We start from the raw sequence: 19006 nt of genomic DNA, 5'->3' as shown, positions 1-19006 counted from the left end.
CAAAAATCTGGAGAATTGCACTTTACATGCATGAGAAACTGTTATTGTCACACATATTTTAACTAAATGGAACAGTGGGGCCCATACTAAGTTTTGCTATTGGGGCCCTATGAAATCTGTGTGCACCTCTGTTTTTGTAGGAAAAGATTTAATAAAACTTGTAATTTACATAAATCTCTATTCTTATCCTGATAAGACGGCTGACTTGGTCTGCTGAGAACAGTAGGAGTAGAGATTTATGTAAAAAGTTACTGAACCTTTTCCCATAAAAAGATATATTAAACTGCTCAGCTCTTTTTGCTCTATAACACGCTGTCTGAGGATTGCATTGCTCATCAGTGCTTAGTTTTCAGTTCAGTAGGCCCTAGGCATTATTCATGAGCCCATACATACCAATGTTCCCTACCTTCCCCTGAGCTCCCTCCACTCTCTCCTACTCTTGTCCAGCTCCACTCCCCTCCCCTCCTTTTTGTCTCCTGTCACTGATCTACAAGTAAGGGACAGTAGCATGCTGCCCTGACTTACACAGTCACTTCAGTCCCCAGACTCAGGCTCTCAGCCCCCTGATCAATGGTCCCTCTAATTTGCAGTTGCTGAACAAAGCAGTTAGGTAGCTGGGTGATAAATCTTAAAAGGTGGGCAGTCTGTAACTAAGGATGCATTCCCATATAGCAACCACAGGGTAAACCTGCAACACGGTGTGACCATCATTTAAAAGGGCATTCCCATCTCTGACTTTTCTGAGAATATACCATAAAAGTTCAATACATGCAGACTCTATCTTGAGAAGAGGGCTTCATTTGCCTACTGCAGTGTATGTGACGCCACATGTGTGGCTCCCTCTATTTACTTCTATGGGTGAATGGAACCAGTGGTGGGTCCTGCATCTACCGGACTCCTGTGGATATGCCATAAAAGTCTAACCTGCTGTCCTATGTAACACCACAGATAACACAGTGATAACTCGCTAAGTACAGATAATGTAGTAGTTTTTATCTGCGGTCCTATATAACACTATCGACAGCGCGGTCCTAACTCTCTGAGTACAGATAATGTACATGTGCAGTCCTATGTAACCCCACAGATAACACAATGATATCTCTTTGCATACAGATAATGTAGTAGATGTTGTCTGCAGTCCTATGTAACACCACTGATAACACAGTGATACCTCTCTGAGTACAGATATATTAGTCGATGTCACGTACAGTCCTATGTGACAACACAGATAACACAATGATAACTCTTTGCGTACAGATAATGTAGTAGATGTGACCTGCAGTCCTATGTAACACCACAGATAACACAATGATAACTCTCTGCGTACAGATAATGCAGTATATGTGACCTGCAGTTCTACAGTATGTAACACCAAATATAACACAATGATGACTCTGAGTACAGATAATGTAGTAGATGTGACCTGCAGTCCTATGTAACACCAAAGATAACACAATGATGACTCTGAGTACAGATAATGTAGTAGATGGTACCTGCAGTCCTATGTAGCACCAGAGATAACACAATGATAACTCTCTGCGTACAGATAATGCAGTATATGTGACCTGCAGTTCTACAGTATGTAACACAATGATAACTCTGAGTACAGATAATGTAGTAGATGTGACCTGCAGTCCTATGTAACACCACAGATAACACCGTTATAACTCTCCGAGTACAGATAATGCAGTATATGTGACCTGCAGTTCTACAGTATGTAACACCAAATATAACACAATGATAACTCTGAGTACAAATAATGTAGTAGATGTGACCTGCAGTCCTATGTAACACCAGAGATAATGCAGTGATTACTCTGAGTACAGATAGTGTACAGTAGTGTAGATTTCTAAATAGCAATGATGTATCTTTCTTGTATTATATGCTCACTTATTTTGTCTCTACTATGCTTATGTCTATTTGACAGTAAAGACAGTGTAGATAAATAGAAACCAAGTATTTTAGAAAGTTGGATCTTTTTTCACAAGTATGCTAGTAATAATAATAATTTTACTGCTGATAAGTTATTTATTTCATGACCTATGATTGCTGTTTTCCAGTTTTAATTTGCACTTCTGTGGTGGAACATTGATCGATCGCCAGTGGGTTCTTACTGCTGCACATTGCTTAGAACGGTATTTTTCATTCAAAACCTTTTCTAATCAAACTGTTTAGATAAAATAAAGAAATGAATGGAAAAGATATATAATGTATTTGTGATATATACCAGCTTCTTTTGTTTAAAACAGATCAGTTACTATATTTTATATGCTAACATATACCAGCAGGATACTGAAAATATTGACCAGTTACAATGTTATTAATTGGAACTCAACAAAATTTACCCCCTCCAAAAAAATAAAAAAATAAAAATGTAGATACATTTGATTTACAGATTTATGTTACATATACACTGTCATTTTACAACTAAATCAGCAGACACTATCCCATGAATCTAAAACTCTTTTAAGAACTCCTTTACTGACTTATCTGGAGGACTTTCTTTCCATTCTGTTTGTGGACCGCAACACATATTAGATAATCAAGCATCTGTATCTCCTAGAATGCCCTGCAGTCTCATGAAAACCTCTTCCTCTCCTATATAGAAAATAGTCCCTCACATATAGTCCCCGAGATACATATAGTATGTAATGAACCAATTTTTCTCTCCACCCTCTACAGAGAGTTATAGCTGTATACTTCTCTAGAAGTTGGGATAAATGAATAAAAGGTGGCTGGGAAGCTTCATCTGCCTCTCTATTCACACGTCCGTGATAAAATCTGTGATGAGATCATGGTCAGTGATTCATTCGTGAAGATTTCCATGAAGTATCTGTGTTCATGGAATGTGTCTATTTTTTGCTCTCCGTGTGTCCTCTGTGCTCCGTGTGTCAGCTGAAAATTCATATTCAGAGCATCTCCTATAAATGGTCCCATAGACTAATGGGTGTGATTAGGGATGAGCGAACCCGAACATTTTCGGGGTGTCCGTGACACGGACCCGAACCCGAACATTTTCGTAAAAGTCCGGGTTCGGGTTCGGGTTCGGTGTTCGGCGCTTTCTTGGCGCTTTTTGAAAGGCTGCAAAGCAGCCAATCAACAAGCGTCATACTACTTGCCCCAAGAGGCCATCACAGCCTTGCCTACTATTGGCATGGCTGTGATTGGCCAGTGCAGCATGTGACCCAGCCTCTATATAAGCTTGGGTCACGTAGCGCTGCACGTCACTCTGCTGATTCAAGCATAGGGAGAGGTTTCTGCTGCGACGTTAGGGCGAGATTAGGCAGATTAACTCCTCCAAAAGACTTAATTCAGTGATCGATCTCCAGCTGTGGATCATTGAAGTGCTAATATCGACTTTTTTTAGGCTGCCCAGAGCGTTTTTAGATCACTTTTTTCTGGGGTGATCGGCGGCCATTTTGTGGCTTGTGGTGCGCCAGCACAAGCTACCACCAAGTGCTTTTAACCATCAATAGTGTGGTTATTTTTTGCTATATCCTACATCAGGTGCAGGCTGAGCCTGTGTCACCTAAGTGCATTTAACCATCAACAGTGTGGTTATTTTTTGGCCATATACTACATCAGGTGCAGGCTGAGCCTGTGTCACCCAAGTGCATTTAACCATCAACAGTGTGGTTAATTTTTGGCCATATACTACATCAGGTGCAGGCTGAGCCTGTGTCACCCAAGTGCATTTAACCATCAACAGTGTGGTTATTTTTTGACCATATACTACATCAGGTGCAGGCTGAGCCTGTGTCACCCAAGTGCATTTAACCATCAACAGTGTGGTTAATTTTTGGCCATATACTACATCAGGTGCAGGCTGAGCCTGTGTCACCCAAGTGCATTTAACCATCAATAGTGTGGTTATTTTTTGGCCATATACTACATTAGGTGCAGGCTGAGCCTGTGTCACCCAAGTGCATTTAACCATCAATAGTGTGGTTATTTTTTGGCCATATACTACATCAGGGGCAAGTTGAGCCTGTCACCCAGCGCCTAAAAAATAGACCTGACATTTCTATTCAACCAAATCTGTACTGTTTTAGCTGGTCAAGTTATTTGTAGTGACCGTAAAAGCACAGTTTTTGTTCTGGGTTGAAAAACTATTCCCAAATTTGCCATTCTCAAAATAACTAAGTAGTTTATGCTATATGAGGCCTACTTGAAATCTATCCCAAAAAGGATATCTTAGATTCAAGGTGCTGATAGTGTCATTCAGAAAAACTTAACACACACGCTACCGTGCAGATACAAGTCTAATTCTGTGATTAAACGTATACCTGTCACACAGCGCAAAAAAAAATAGGTCTCACATTTCTATTCAACCAAATCTGTACTGTTTGAGCTGGTCAAGTTATTTGTAGTGACCGTAAAAGCACAGTTTTTGTTCTGGGGTGAAAAACTATTCCCAAATTTGACATTCTCAAAATAACTAAGTAGTTTATGCTATATGAGGCCTACTTGAAATCTATCCCAAAAAGGATATCTTAGATTCAAGGTGCTGATAGTGTCATTCAGAAAAACTTAACACACACGCTACCGTGCAGATACAAGTCTAATTCTGTGATTAAACGTATACCTGTCACACAGCGCAAAAAAAAATAGGCCTCACATTTCTATTCAACCAAATCTGTACTGTTTGAGCTGGTCAAGTTATTTGTAGTGACCGTAAAAGCACAGTTTTTGTTCTGGGGTGAAAAACTATTCCCAAATTTGCCATTCTCAAAATTGTGGTGAACGGGAACAATGAGGAAAGCATCTAATAAGGGACGCGTACGCGGACGTGGACATGGTCGTGGTGGTGTTAGTGGACCCTCTGGTGCTGGGAGAGGACGTGGCCGTTCTGCCACAGCCACACGTCCTAGTGAACCAACTACCTCAGGTCCCAGTAGCCAGCAGAATTTACAGCGATATTTGGTGGGGCCCAATGCCGTTCTAAGGATGGTAAGGCCTGAGCAGGTACAGGCATTAGTCAATTGGGTGGCCGACAGTGGATCCAGCACGTTCACATTATCTCCCACCCAGTCTTCTGCAGAAAGCGCACAGATGGCGCATGAAAACCAAGCCCATCGGTCTGTCACATTACCCCCATGCATATCAGGGAAACTGTCTGAGCCTCAAGTTATGCAGCAGTCTCTTATGCTGTTTGAAGACTCTGCTGCCAGGGTTTCCCAAGGGCATCCACCTAGCCCTTCCCCAGGGGTGGAAGAGATAGAATGCACTAACGCACAACCACTTATTTTTCCTGATGATGAGGACATGGGAATACCACCTCAGCACGTCTCTGATGATGACGAAACACAGGTGCCAACTGCTGCGTCTTTCTGCAGTGTGCAGACTGAACAGGAGGTCAGGGAGGAAGACTGGGTGGAAGACGATGCAGGGGACGATGAGGTCCTAGACCCCACATGGAATGAAGGTCGTGCCACTGACTTTCACAGTTCGGAGAAAGAGGCAGTGGTGAGACCGAGCCAACAGCGTAGCAAAAGAGGGAGCAGTGGGCAAAATCAGAACACCCGCCGCCAAGAGACTCCGCCTGCTACTGACCGCCGCCATCTGGGAACGAGCACCCCAAAGGCAGCTTCAAGGAGTTCCCTGGCATGCCACTTCTTCAAACAATGTGCTGACGACAAGACCCGAGTGGTTTGCACGTTGTGCCATCAGAGCCTGAAGCGAGGCATTAACGTTCTGAACCTTAGCACAACCTGCATGACCAGGCACCTGCATGCAAAGCATGAACTGCAGTGGAGTAAACACCTTAAAAACAAAGAAGTCACTCAGGCTCCCCCTGCTACCTCTTCTGCTGCTGCCGCCTCGGCCTCTTCTGCTGCTGCCGCCGCCTCGGCCTCTTCCTCCGCCTCTGGAGGAACGTTGGCACCTGCCGCCCAGCAAACATGGGATGTACCACCAACACCACCACCTGCGTCACCAAGCATCTCAACCATGTCACACGGCAGCGTTCAGCTCTCCATCTCACAAACATTTGAGAGAAAGCGTAAATTCCCAGCTAGCCACCCTCGATCCCTGGCCCTGAATGCCAGCATTTCTAAACTACTGGCCTATGAAATGCTGTCATTTAGGCTGGTGGACACACACAGCTTCAAACAGCTCATGTCGCTTGCTGTCCCACAGTATGTTGTTCCCAGCCGCCACTACTTCTCCAAGAGAGCCGTGCCTTCCCTGCACAACCAAGTGTCCGATAAAATCAAGTGTGCACTGCGCAAGGCCATCTGTGGCAAGGTCCACCTAACCACAGATACGTGGACCAGTAAGCACGGCCAGGGACGCTATATCTCCCTAACTGCACACTGGGTAAATGTAGTGGCGGCTGGGCCCCAGGCGGAGAGCTGTTTGGCGCACGTCCTTCCGCCGCCAAGGATCGCAGGGCAACATTCTTTGCCTCCTGTCTCCTCCTCCTCCTACTCAGATTCCTCCTCCTCTTCTTCCACCTGCTCATCCAGTCAGCCACACACCTTCACCACCAACTTCAGCACAGCCCGGGGTAAACGTCAGCAGGCCGTTCTGAAACTCATATGTTTGGGGGACAGGCCCCACACCGCACAGGAGTTGTGGCGGGGTATAGAACAACAGACCGACGAGTGGTTGCTGCCGGTGAGCCTCAAGCCCGGCCTGGTGGTGTGTGATAATGGGCGAAATCTCATTGCAGCTCTGGGACTAGCCGGTTTGACGCACATCCCTTGCCTGGCGCATGTGCTGAATTTGGTGGTGCAGAAGTTCATTCGCAACTACCCCGACATGTCAGAGCTGCTGCATAAAGTGCGGGCCGTCTGTTCGCGCTTCCGGCGTTCACACCCTGCCGCTGCTCGCCTGTCTGCGCTACAGCATAACTTCGGCCTTCCCGCTCACCGCCTCATATGCGACGTGCCCACCAGGTGGAACTCCACCTTGCATATGCTGGACAGACTGTGCGAGCAGCAGCAGGCCATAGTGGAGTTTCAGCTGCAGCACGCACGGGTCAGTCGCACTGCGGATCAGCCCCACTTCACCACCAATGACTGGGCCTCCATGCGAGACCTGTGTGCCCTGTTGCGCTGTTTCGAGTACTCCACCAACATGGCCAGTGGCGATGACGCCGTTATCAGCGTTACAATACCACTTCTATGTCTCCTTGAGAAAACACTTAGGGCGATGATGGAAGAGGAGGTGGCCCAGGAGGAAGAGGAGGAAGAGGGGTCATTTTTAGCACTTTCAGGCCAGTCTCTTCGAAGTGACTCAGAGGGAGTTTTTTTGCAACAGCAGAGGCCAGGTACAAATGTGGCCAGACAGGGCCCACTACTGGAGGACGAGGAGGATGAGGAGGAGGTGGAGGAGGATGAGGATGAAGCATGTTCACAGCGGGGTGGCACCCAAAGCAGCTCGGGCTCATCACTGGTGCGTGGCTGGGGGGAAACACAGGACGATGACGATACGCCTCCCACAGAGGACAGCTTGTCCTTACCTCTGGGCAGCCTGGCACACATGAGCGACTACATGCTGCAGTGCCTGCGCAACGACAGCAGAGTTGCCCACATTTTAACGTGTGCGGACTACTGGGTTGCCACCCTGCTGGATCCCCGGTACAAAGACAATGTACCCACCTTACTTCCTACACTGGAGCGTGATGGGAAGATGCGCGAGTACAAGCGCACGTTGGTAGACGCGCTACTGAGAGCATTCCCAAATGTCACAGGGGAACCAGTGGAAGCCCAAGGCGAAGGCAGAGGAGGAGCAAGAGGTCGCCAATGCAGCTGTGTCACGGCCAGCTCCTCTGAGGGCAGGGTTAGCATGGCAGAGATGTGGAAAAGTTTTGTCACCACGCCACAGCTAACTGCACCACCACCTGATACGGAACGTGTTAGCAGGAGGCAACATTTCACTAACATGGTGGAACAGTACCTGTGCACACCCCTCCACGTACTGACTGATGGTTCGGCCCCATTCAACTTCTGGGTCTCCAAATTGTCCACGTGGCCAGAGCTAGCCTTTTATGCCTTGGAGGTGCTGGCCTGCCCGGCGGCCAGCGTTTTGTCTGAACGTGTATTCAGCACGGCAGGGGGCGTCATTGCAGACAAACGCAGCCGCCTGTCTACAGCCAATGTGGACAAGCTGACGTTCATAAAAATGAACCAGGCATGGATCCCACAGGACCTGTCCATCCCTTGTGCAGATTAGATATTAACTACCTCCCCTTAACAATATATTATTCTACTCCAGGGCACTTCCTCATTCAATCCTATTTTTATTTTCATTTTACCATTATATTGCGGGGCAACCCAAAGTTGAATGAACCTCTCCTCTGTCTGGGTGCCGGGGCCTAAATGTGTGACAGTGGCCTGTTCCAGTGGTGGGTGACGTGAAGCCTGATTCTCTGCTATGATATGAAGACTGATTCTGTGCTGACATAAGGCCAGATTCTCTGTTACGGGACCTCTCTCCTCTGCCTGGGTGCCTGGGCCTAAATATGTGACAGTGGCCTGTTCCAGTGGTGGGTGACGTGAAGCCTGATTCTCTGCTATGACATGAAGACTGATTCTGTGCTGACATAAGGCCAGATTCTCTGTTACGGGACCTCTCTCCTCTGTCTGGGTGCCGGGGCCTAAATGTGTGACAGTGGCCTGTTCCAGTGGTGGGTAACGTGAAGCCTGATTCTCTGCTATGACATGAAGACTGATTCTGCACTGACATAAGGCCAGATTCTCTGTTACGGGACCTCTCTCCTCTGTCTGGGTGCCGGGGCCTAAATATGTGACAGTGGCCTGTTCCAGTGGTGGGTGACGTGAAGCCTGATTCTCTGCTATGACATGAAGACTGATTCTGCGCTGACATAAGGCCAGATTCTCTGTTACGGGACCTCTCTCCTCTGTCTGGGTGCCGGGGCCTAAATATGTGACAGTGGCCTGTTCCAGTGGTGGGTGACGTGAAGCCTGATTCTCTGCTATGACATGAAGACTGATTCTGCGCTGACATAAGGCCAGATTCTCTGTTACGGGACCTCTCTCCTCTGTCTGGGTGCCGGGGCCTAAATATGTGACAGTGGCCTGTTCCAGTGGTGGGTGACGTGAAGCCTGATTCTCTGCTATGACATGAAGACTGATTCTGTGCTGACATGAAGCCAGATTCTCTGCTATGGCATGAAGAGACTGATTCTCTGCTGACATGAAGCCAGATTCTTTGCTATGGCATGAAGAGACTGATTCTCTGCTGACGTGAAGCCAGATTCTCTGCTATGGGACCTCTGTCCAATTGATATTGGTTAATTTTTATTTTTTTAATTTTAATTTTAATTAATTTCCCTATCCACATTTGTTTGCAGGGGATTTACCTACGTGTTGCTGCCTTTTGCAGCCCTCTAGCTCTTTCCTGGGCTGTTTTACAGCCTTTTTAGTGCCCAAAAGTTCAGGTCCCCATTGACTTCAATGGGGTTTGGGTTCGGGACGAAGTTCGGGTCGGGTTCGGATCCCGAACCCGAACATTTCCGGGAAGTTCGGCCGAACTTCTCGAACCCGAACATCCAGGTGTTCGCTCAACTCTAGGTGTGATAGATCTGTAAACACAAACAAAATAGAGCATGCTAAAACCGTGGACCCTCAGACCATGCTATAACACAGATGTGTTAATACATACATTCAAATAAATGTGTATTTGTGCTGTTCGTGGAGAACACAAACAGCACACATCCGTGAATCACTGACGTGTGAATAACGCCTTAGGTCACTACACCAGCACAGAGGGGAGGGAAAGGAAGCAGATAAGCTAATGAGAATGTTAGTACATCTCTGAATGCAGGAGAAGGTGGACCAGAAGGATAAAAAGCAGGGGGCGCTACCAATCAGAAAAATGTAACATATGTAAAAAAAGCCAAACAATATTTTTATTGCACAAATATTGCAATAATCCTTCATTGACAGAGGGGGGGGGGGGAGAGGGGAGGCAGCGCCAAATGTGTAGTACAGTATTAAGTAATTATAATATTACAGAAGTAATGCGCTTACCAGAGTGTGTTGTGAGGAGTCACAACACCTTCAAAAGCCCTGCTGGTAAATTAACCCGACCAGCATCTGGGGAGTGCCTTGCTGCAGCCTTGGTTCCAGGACGCACTTATATAGTAAATGCGGAAGCAATGTAAGGTACAGTAAATAAAAAGCAAGAAAAACTGGAACTGCTTATTCTTTTTGCGGCGCTGCTAGGCTGGATACATCACGCAGGTGGTAAAATAAAAGGTAGTATTTTATTTGTCTACGCGTTTCGAGGGCATAGGACCCTCTTCTTCAGGACAATACACTATTAACCTGTTGGTTAATACTGTATTGTCCTGAAGAAGAGGGTCCTATGCCCTCGAAACACATAGACAAATAAAATACTACCTTTTTACTTTACCACCTGTGTGATGTATCCAGCCTAGCAGCGCCGCAAAAAGAATAAGCAGTTTCAGTTTTTCTTGTTTTTTATTTACTTTAATAATACTTCATTGAAATAAATTGTTTGTGGGATAACTCCTTTTAAAAGTGCACATCTCTTAAGAATGCAGGGTATTTAGACCATCAGATAAATAACTTTTTAACTTTAGTTTATGGGTTGTTATGTTTATGAAGTGAAATATGTAGACATTATGGAGGTCATTTTTTAAGCTGAAATACGCCTATATTAGGCATATTTCAGGTGCAGACTGCAGCGCAAACTGCGACTTCTCCCCGCTCACAACAGGTCTAAAAAAGTGGGCGTGGTGGGGAAGGGGACGGGCCGTCCGTCTCATTTACCCATTTTCTACGCTTGTTTCAGGCATAGAAAGAGGTCGAAATGTAAGACAGCAATGAAACGGTCTTACATTTAGATGTGGCGGTAGATTCGCCGAAGTTATGAAGAGGCCGGCGCCTCTTCATAACTCGCGGCAAATCCACCACCAGCTTAGGAGTTTATTGAGACCAGCGTTTAAAAGGCAGGTCTTAATAAATGTGCCCCTATATTTTTATATTTTACTGTTTTTACACACTAAAAGTCCATTTTGCATTTCCTCATTCTGGGAACCATGTTTTATTTTTCTATAGCTTTAGCTTTTTTTTTTTTTTTTTTAAACCTACCATATTTTTCACCCTATAAGACACACCTACACATAAGACACACCTAGATAAAAATAAAGTAAAAAATTTTTTTCATCAGACCTCAGCTCAGACCCCCAATATTAATCAGACCTCAGCTCAGATCCCCAATATTAATCAGACTTAGGCTCAGAGCCCCCATCAGATCCCCTATGTTAATCAGACCTCAGATCAGACCCCACAGGTCACATTCTTTTTCATTATTGGGTTGAGGCTTGCTTTCTTATTCAGCCTTACTATAAGGTTATTATGCTCAAACTTTACAACTGGATTTTTTGCAGCAGTGTCTATTTACAATTATATCTCTCTCAATTTTGTATATAGGTCTAAACGACCATCATCCTATAAGGTACAACTTGGAATTCATAAGGAAAAGGGCAATGAGCCTTCTAAGCAAATTAGAGATGTTGAAAAGTTATTTTTGGAACCAAATAATGAAGACATTGCTTTACTGAAACTGAAGAGGTAACTGGCATTCATACAACATTGTACATGGTAATACTCTGATAAATAATAATGTGTGTAAGTGTAGGGAATATATTAAAGCTATCTGAACACTAAGCCAGGAGATTTATCATGAGGGAAATTTTGCAGGAGTCTGCATTGCCATAATTTGCTCCAAATTTATCAAATGTCTCACAATATATTGATGAGCGAACTTGTGTTTTCAAGTTCAGCATACACGGTTCGGGTTATTTAAGAATTCCGTTATGGATTCCACTACCATGGATAATAACTTATGGTCCATGGTAGCAGAATCCATAACAGAGTTCTTAGATAACCCAAACCTTGCATGCCTAACTTGAAAACACAAGTTCGCTCAACACTACTCACAATCTCTTGTAAGTTTGGTACCTCAAGTCTAACGTTTCTGCACAGTGCTGCTGTCTGAGAGTGAGCTGTTCAAAAGGACATCCCTGTGTCCGTCTAGGCCCTGTGCCAGACGGAGGACAGGGAATCTGAAAGCCGGGGCAGGCTGCTGTGGAGTTCACAGTTAAGGGGATGGTCCATTATGGAGGTCAGTGTTAAGGGGAAGATTGCTGTAGAGGCCACTGTTAACATAGAAACATAGAAACATAGAAACATAGAATGTGTCGGCAGATAAGAACCATTTGGCCCATCTAGTCTGCCCAATATACTGAATACTATGGATAGCCCCTGGCCCTATCTTATATGAAGGATGGCCTTATGCCTATTCCATGCATGCTTAAACTCCTTCACTGTATTTGCAGCTACCACTTCTGCAGGAAGGCTATTCTATGCATCCACTACTCTCTCACTAAAGTAATACTTCCTGATATTACGTTTAAACCTTTGCCCCTCTAATTTAAAACTATGTCCTCTTGTAGCAGTTTTTCTTCTTTTAAATATTCTCTCCTCTTTTACCTTGTTGATTCCCTTTATGTATTTAAAAGTTTCTATCATATCCCCTCTGTCTCGTCTTTCTTCCAAGCTATACATATTAAGGTCCTTTACTCTATCCTGGTAAGTTTTATCCTGCAATCCATGTACTAGTTTAGTAGCTCTTCTCTGAACTCTCTTCAAAGTATCAATATCCTTCTGGAGATAGGGTCTCCAGTATTGCGCAAAATACTCCAAATGAGTTCTCACTAGTGCTCTGTAGAGCGGCATGAGCACCTCCCTCTTTCTACTGGTAATGCCTCTCCCTATACACCCAAGCATTCTGCTAGCATTTCCTGCTGCTCTATGACATTGTCTGCCTACCTTTACGTCTTCTGAAATAATGACCCCTTAAATCCCTTTCCTCAGATACTGAGGTTAGGACTGTATCACAGATTTTATATTATGCTCTTGGGTTTTTATGCCCCAGGTGCATTTTCTTGCACTTATCAACATTAAATTTTAGTTGCCAGATTTTTGACCATTCCTCTAGTTTTCCTAAATCCTTTTCCATTTGGTGTATCCCTCCAGGAACATCAACCCTGTTACAAATCTTTGTGTCATCAGCAAAAAGACACACCTTACCATCGAGACCTTCTGCAATTTCGCTGATAAAGATATTAAACAATATGGGTCCCAGAACACATCCCTGAGGTACCCCACTGGTAACAAGACCATGGTCTGAATATACTCCATTGACTACAACCCTCTGTTGTCTGTCCCTCAGCCACTGCCTAATCCATTCATCAATATGGGAGTCCACGCACAAAGACTGCAATTTATTGATAAGCCTTCTATGTGGGACAGTATCAAAAGCCTTACTAAAGTCCAGATAAGCTTCACCTCCGCCATCTATTATTTTAGTCACCCAATCAAAAAAAATCAATAAGATTAGTTTGACATGATCTCCCCGAAGTAAACCCATATTGTTTTTCATCTTTCAATCCATCTTTCAACATTTTAGATGTTCCACAATCCTCTCCTTAAGTATGGTTTCCATTAATTTCCCCACTATTGATGTCAGGCTTACTGGCCTATAGTTGCCCGATTCCTCCCTACTACCTTTCTTGTGAATGGGCACAACATTTGCTAATTTCCAATCTTCTGGGACGACTCCTGTTACCAGTGATTGGTTATATAAATCTGTTAATGGTTTTGCTAGTTCATCACTGAGCTCTTTTAATAGCTTTGGGTGTATCCCATCAGGCCCCTGTGACTTATTTGTATTAATTTTAGACAGCTGACTTAGAACCTCTTCCTCTGTAAAGACACATGCATCAAAAGATTCATTAGTCTGCTTTCCTAACTGAGGTCCTTTTCCTTCATTTTCCTTTCTAAAAACTGAACAAAAGTATTCATTGAGGCAGTCAGCTAGTTCTTTATCTTCTTCCATATACAGTACCTTCCTTCTTTTGTTTTTAATTTGGTAATTCCTTGTTTTAGTTTCCTTTTTTCATTTATGTATCTGAAGAATGTCTTATCGCCTCTTTTCACTGACTGAGCTAATTTCTCTTCTGCCTGTGCTTTAGAAGCTCTTATAACTTGTTTGGCCTCTCTCTGCCTAATCTTATAAATTTGCCTGTCATCCTAATTTTTTTTTTTTATAATTACTAAATGCTATCTTTTTGTTTTTAATGATTTTGGCCACTTCTGCTGAGTACCACAGTGGTCTCTTCCTTTTTTTGCTTTTACTGACAAGCCTAATTAAATTTTCTGTTGCCTTCAATAGTGCCACTTTTAAGTAGTCCCATTTCTCCTGGACTCCATTGAAACGGTTCCAATCTGATAGGGACTCGTATACCACTAATCTAATTTTAGAAAAGTCAGTTTTTCTAAAATCTAAAACTTTTATTTTTGTGTGGTGTGACTCAGTCACTGTACATATAGTAAACCACACTGACTGGTGAGCACTGTTTTCATTACTATAAGTACAGTGACTGAGTCACCCAGTTAAGGGGGTGGGATTTTGTGTCAATCACTGTTAAGGAGATGGGGTACTGTGGAGGTCACTAATAAAGGGGCGGCCACTGTGGAGGTCACTGTTAAGGGGGCGGGATGCTGTGGAGGTCACTTTTAAATGGGCAGGCACTTTGGAGGTCTCTGTTAAGGGGGCAGGGAATGTTAGAGATCACAGTTAAGGGGATGGTCCACTATGAGGTCATTGTTAAGGGGGGGAGTGCTATAGAGGTCACTGTTAAGGGGGTGGAATGTTGTGGAAGTAACATTTTAAGGGAACTGATCTCTGTGGAGGTCACTGTTAAAGGGGCGGGGTACAGTGGTGGTCACTGTTCAGGGAGCTGGGTACTGTGGCAGTCACTGTTAAAGGGGCAGTTGCTGTGGAAGTCTCTGTTAAGGGGGCCCGGAATGGTGGAGGTCAGTTAAGGGGACTGTAACCTATGGTCAATGTTATGGGGCGGATGCTGTAGAGGTCACTGTTAAGGGGGCGGGCCCCTGTGGAGGTCACTGTCAAGGGGGTGGGGTGCTATAGAATTCCCTGTTAAAAGGGCAGGCTGCTGTGGAGGTCTCATTTTAAGGAGACGGGGCACTGTTATTTGAGTGTTTAGCAATTGAATATTAAAGGGGTTTTCAGGGGATTCAATATTGTTTACCTATCCTCAGGACAGGTCATCAATATTTGATGGCTGGGAGTCCGGCCTGTGATGTCATATCCATCAGTTACATGGCCTTTGTGCATTCACTTGAATGGTCCTTAGCTGCAGTTCCAAGCATCCTCTATACAATGTACAATGCAGTGCTTAGTATACTGTGAAAAGGCCACAGTGTTCCTTTTAACAGCTGTTCGGGAAAAGTGCCAGGAGTCAGTACCCCACCATTCGGATATTGATGAGGTCCTTAATATTGAATTTCTGAAAAATCTCTTTAACACAAAAAAAGAAATTGCAGACCAGACATGCTTAAAAGTCTATTTACAAGCTAAAGAAAAAATAAATCTCACTACCATTTCTTTTGCAGCCCAGCTCTGATAACGGATGAAGTTCTCCCAGCCTGCTTACCACCTCATAATTATGTGGTTCCAGATAAATCTGAATGTTATGTAACAGGATGGGGTGAAACTCAAGGTAAATGTACTGCAGTTATTTAGGATAGTACTGTCAAATTTGCTGCTTTTATTACATACTTCATTGCCACAGGTAAAGGTTTAAAAGACTTGGAACTTAAGACTACATCAGATCTGCACCAGAAGCTCCATAGGAGGTGTCTGTCATGGATACCTTAAAAAATGCCAGACAAAATAGCACAGTGTGCTATATTTTGTCAAGTAAAATGACAGATCCCATGACAGATGATATAGTGGCGGCCTTTGCCCACCTCCATGCTGCTTGGAAAACCAGGGTTCCACTTAGATAATGACCTTGGGAGTAGCCCCGTGCCAAAACTGTTCAAATAACACAGTGGGTCCACATCCACTATGTAAGACTACTCAGACCATGGATCCCGCTGGCCCACCCAAAATAGGACTGCCTGAAGTAATTAATCGCTTAATGACTAAGCCAGTTTTTGTTTTTACGTTTTTGTTCTTTCTTGTCAACCTCCTAAAAGCCACAACTTTTTACATTTTTTGTCCACATATCCATATAAGGCCTCATGCACATAACAGTATGTATTTTGCGGTCTGCAAAAAAACGGATCTACAAAAAATATGGAACAGCTGGCCCCTAATAGAACAGTACTATCCTTGTCCATAATGCAGACAATAATAGGACATGTTCTATTTTGCGGAACGGAAATACGGACATACAGAAACGGAATACACATCCATGGAGTAACTTTTTTTGCGGACCCATTGAAATGAATGGTTCCGCATATGGTCCGAAAAAAAAACTACATTTTATGCCATAATTAATGGTGGCATTAGAAAGTACAACCTGTCCCGCAAAAAATAAGCCCTCATACAGCTATGTGACCGGAAATGTAAAAAAGTTATGGCTCATGGAAAATAGGGGGGAAAAAATGAAAATGCAAAAACAAAAAACCTCCGGTAGCCTAAGGTTTAATAAACTTTTTATTTTTTATTTTTTTTATTATTGTAATTTTTAGTCCCCTTAGGCGACTTATACATGCAATCTTCTGATACAGCTTCACAGGGATTTCACAATGCCCCAGGCTTTCAAAACAACCAGAGTCCCGCAAGCCTCCTCCATTTGTCTATCCCCACAGAAGCTGCAGTTGCTATTTAAGGCAGCATCTTAGAGGTTAAATGACTGGGTTCAGGGTCATCACTGATCCCGATCAATGATGTCGGGAGTCCGCTGTCTGGCTCTCGCCATGTATAGAGTGAGCTCAGAGCATGAACCTGCTCCATACAACTCATTAACGCTTACAACATACATGTGAAGTCCTGTAAGCCCACTGGGGCATGTGTACTGTACTTTATTCACAGTGTCTTCCGAGGGTGTATATGGAGAGTTGGGGGTTAATCATCCAGCCAGCCCCTACAGTAACCATGTTCTCCACCCTACTTGCTATAGAGGCCGCTGAGTCAGTGTAAGACTGAAAGCCAGAGAGTTAGCTGTGTGAGAGAGCTACAGCAGTATTGACTAATGAATGCCCGCCCTGGGAGACAAGAGTAAAGTGACCAGCCTCTGAGGAAAAGAAAGCTGATCGTAACAGAAGTTACAATGGCCATTTACAAGGCAGTGAAATACAAGCCAGAGAAAGGTGACACATATGTATCTTTGTTTCACAGTATTATGGTCAGGAAGGGAAGTCTCGGGGCACCTTGCCATGCCTAAAAGACAGACTGGCCATCTATTATATCCTTATTGAATAAGCTAAAATAGAGCTAGGCATTGTAGTGCTGCGTTTGTGAGTGGAGTGCTCCAGAGTTATTGAGAGGGATAGAGAGTAAGCTTGCCTGCATTTGAGAAGATTGTGCAGGTTATATAGACAGAGACTCAGAGAGAACTTTATTTGGCCTACTGTATCCTATATACAAGTTGGGAACCTTGAATATGCCAGGTGTAAAGACTGTACTGACCCTTAAAAGTGTATGGATGCTGAGTTGCTCACTAAAGTATCACTTGTTTGTTGTAAGAATACAAACCGTATCATTGTCTACACCAACATTTGCTTTGCATTGCAAAGTTTGGGGACTCTGTCTTGCAGCCCAAAACCTCACTATCACTGTGCTCCAAGGGAAGATAGTGTGCACCCACTGCATGGCCCAGGGAGCACCGGAGTGAAAGCTGCCACTGTGAGTACAACTACTAGAGTCCTTTCTGCTCTCTTCTTCCGGGGACACTGTACATGTACATGATATAGCATTATAGGGCTAAGTACCTAAATACCATCTCAGTCAACTTGGATGATTTAACTACCGACACTACACCTTCAGCCACTGTGTCTGCACCACCATTTCTACCAGTCACAGTCTCTGAAATTTCTTTCCGCTACTTCCATTCTATGAAGTGGATACCAGGTCATGCTGTTTGTTCCTAAATCCCACAGACCAATCTAAGGTAGCATTGATAGTTTCCCTCTTGTCTGTAGAAGCATTAGCCTGAGTTACAACTCTCTGTGAATAGAGTGATCCTCTGTATAATAATCTTCTGGAATTTCTGGATACCTTCCGCAAAGTCTTTGAAGATCCTGGTTCTATTGCTTCTGCAGCCTCATCTCTTCTGCACTTCCACCAGGGCAACCTCACTATAGGGCTATATGCCATACAATTCTGTACTTTTGCCTCGGAACTAGTGTGGAATAATGAGGCCCTGGTGCCTGCTTTCTGTGAGAGTTTGTCTGGAGGCATTTATAAGCTTGCAAGTCATCATGTACCCTCCATCCAGAACGACCTAATTACCCTAGCCACCCACATAGACCTCAGCTTTAGCAAGTGCCTCAACGAATCTACCCGTGAGAGGAGAATTCTGAGGCTGGCAATTTCAGAGTCGCTTGATAACTTCATTATCCCCACCTTAGGAACCTATGCAGTTAGACAAAATCTGATTGTCTTTGAAGGAGTGTCGACTTTGTTAGAGCAGTAATTTATGCTTGTTCTGTGGAGGCCATGAAGAATTGCCCCTCAGTTTGGTAAACTCAAGTGCCTAGGGTTGGTCGATTATCAATTTGACTAAACTGGCCTTCCTGGATTCTGGCTCAGAAATTTCTTGAATCAAGCCTTGGTAACCTAGTACCACATTTCCATGACATGGTTTATGAGGTCTTTGGTGGTGATGCCTGTCAAAGCAGTGCCACTGCCGGAGGTTAATAAATATTCATTTTATTGCCATAAACAGAATATAGGCAGATGTATTATTTTTATGGCAATAGAGTGAAGATGTATTAGTATCAGAAAGGGAGTGCTGATCCACTTATTCTACTTGGATGTATGGGCCTGCAACTCAGGATACGAGCACCACCACCTTCCAGAGTGCTGATTATTTCTACAAATTGTCTGCCAGAGGTTATACTTTACTTTACCTTGGAATCTTCAAGTGGAAGTCTTGAACTGTTAGAAGATTTCAATCCTTCCTTTTTTTTAA

General features: G+C 44.0%; 1 protein-coding gene across 1 annotated transcript in view; it reads left to right on the top strand.

Moving 5' to 3' along the window:
• The window catches only part of PLG (plasminogen), a 178889-nt gene that overhangs the window by 125308 nt on the left and 34575 nt on the right, over positions 1 to 19006 (top strand). Inside the window, exons 15-17 of the mRNA XM_040429283.1 lie at positions 2061 to 2135; positions 11427 to 11567; positions 15477 to 15583. Coding sequence (XP_040285217.1) covers positions 2061 to 2135; positions 11427 to 11567; positions 15477 to 15583 — 323 coding nt within the window. The remainder of the gene's footprint in view (positions 1 to 2060; positions 2136 to 11426; positions 11568 to 15476; positions 15584 to 19006) is intronic.

The sequence above is a fragment of the Bufo bufo genome, chromosome 4 (assembly GCF_905171765.1).
Source record: "Bufo bufo chromosome 4, aBufBuf1.1, whole genome shotgun sequence".
In the NCBI taxonomy this organism is placed as follows: domain Eukaryota; kingdom Metazoa; phylum Chordata; class Amphibia; order Anura; family Bufonidae; genus Bufo; species Bufo bufo.
This window is presented reverse-complemented; position numbering and strand designations above follow the sequence as displayed.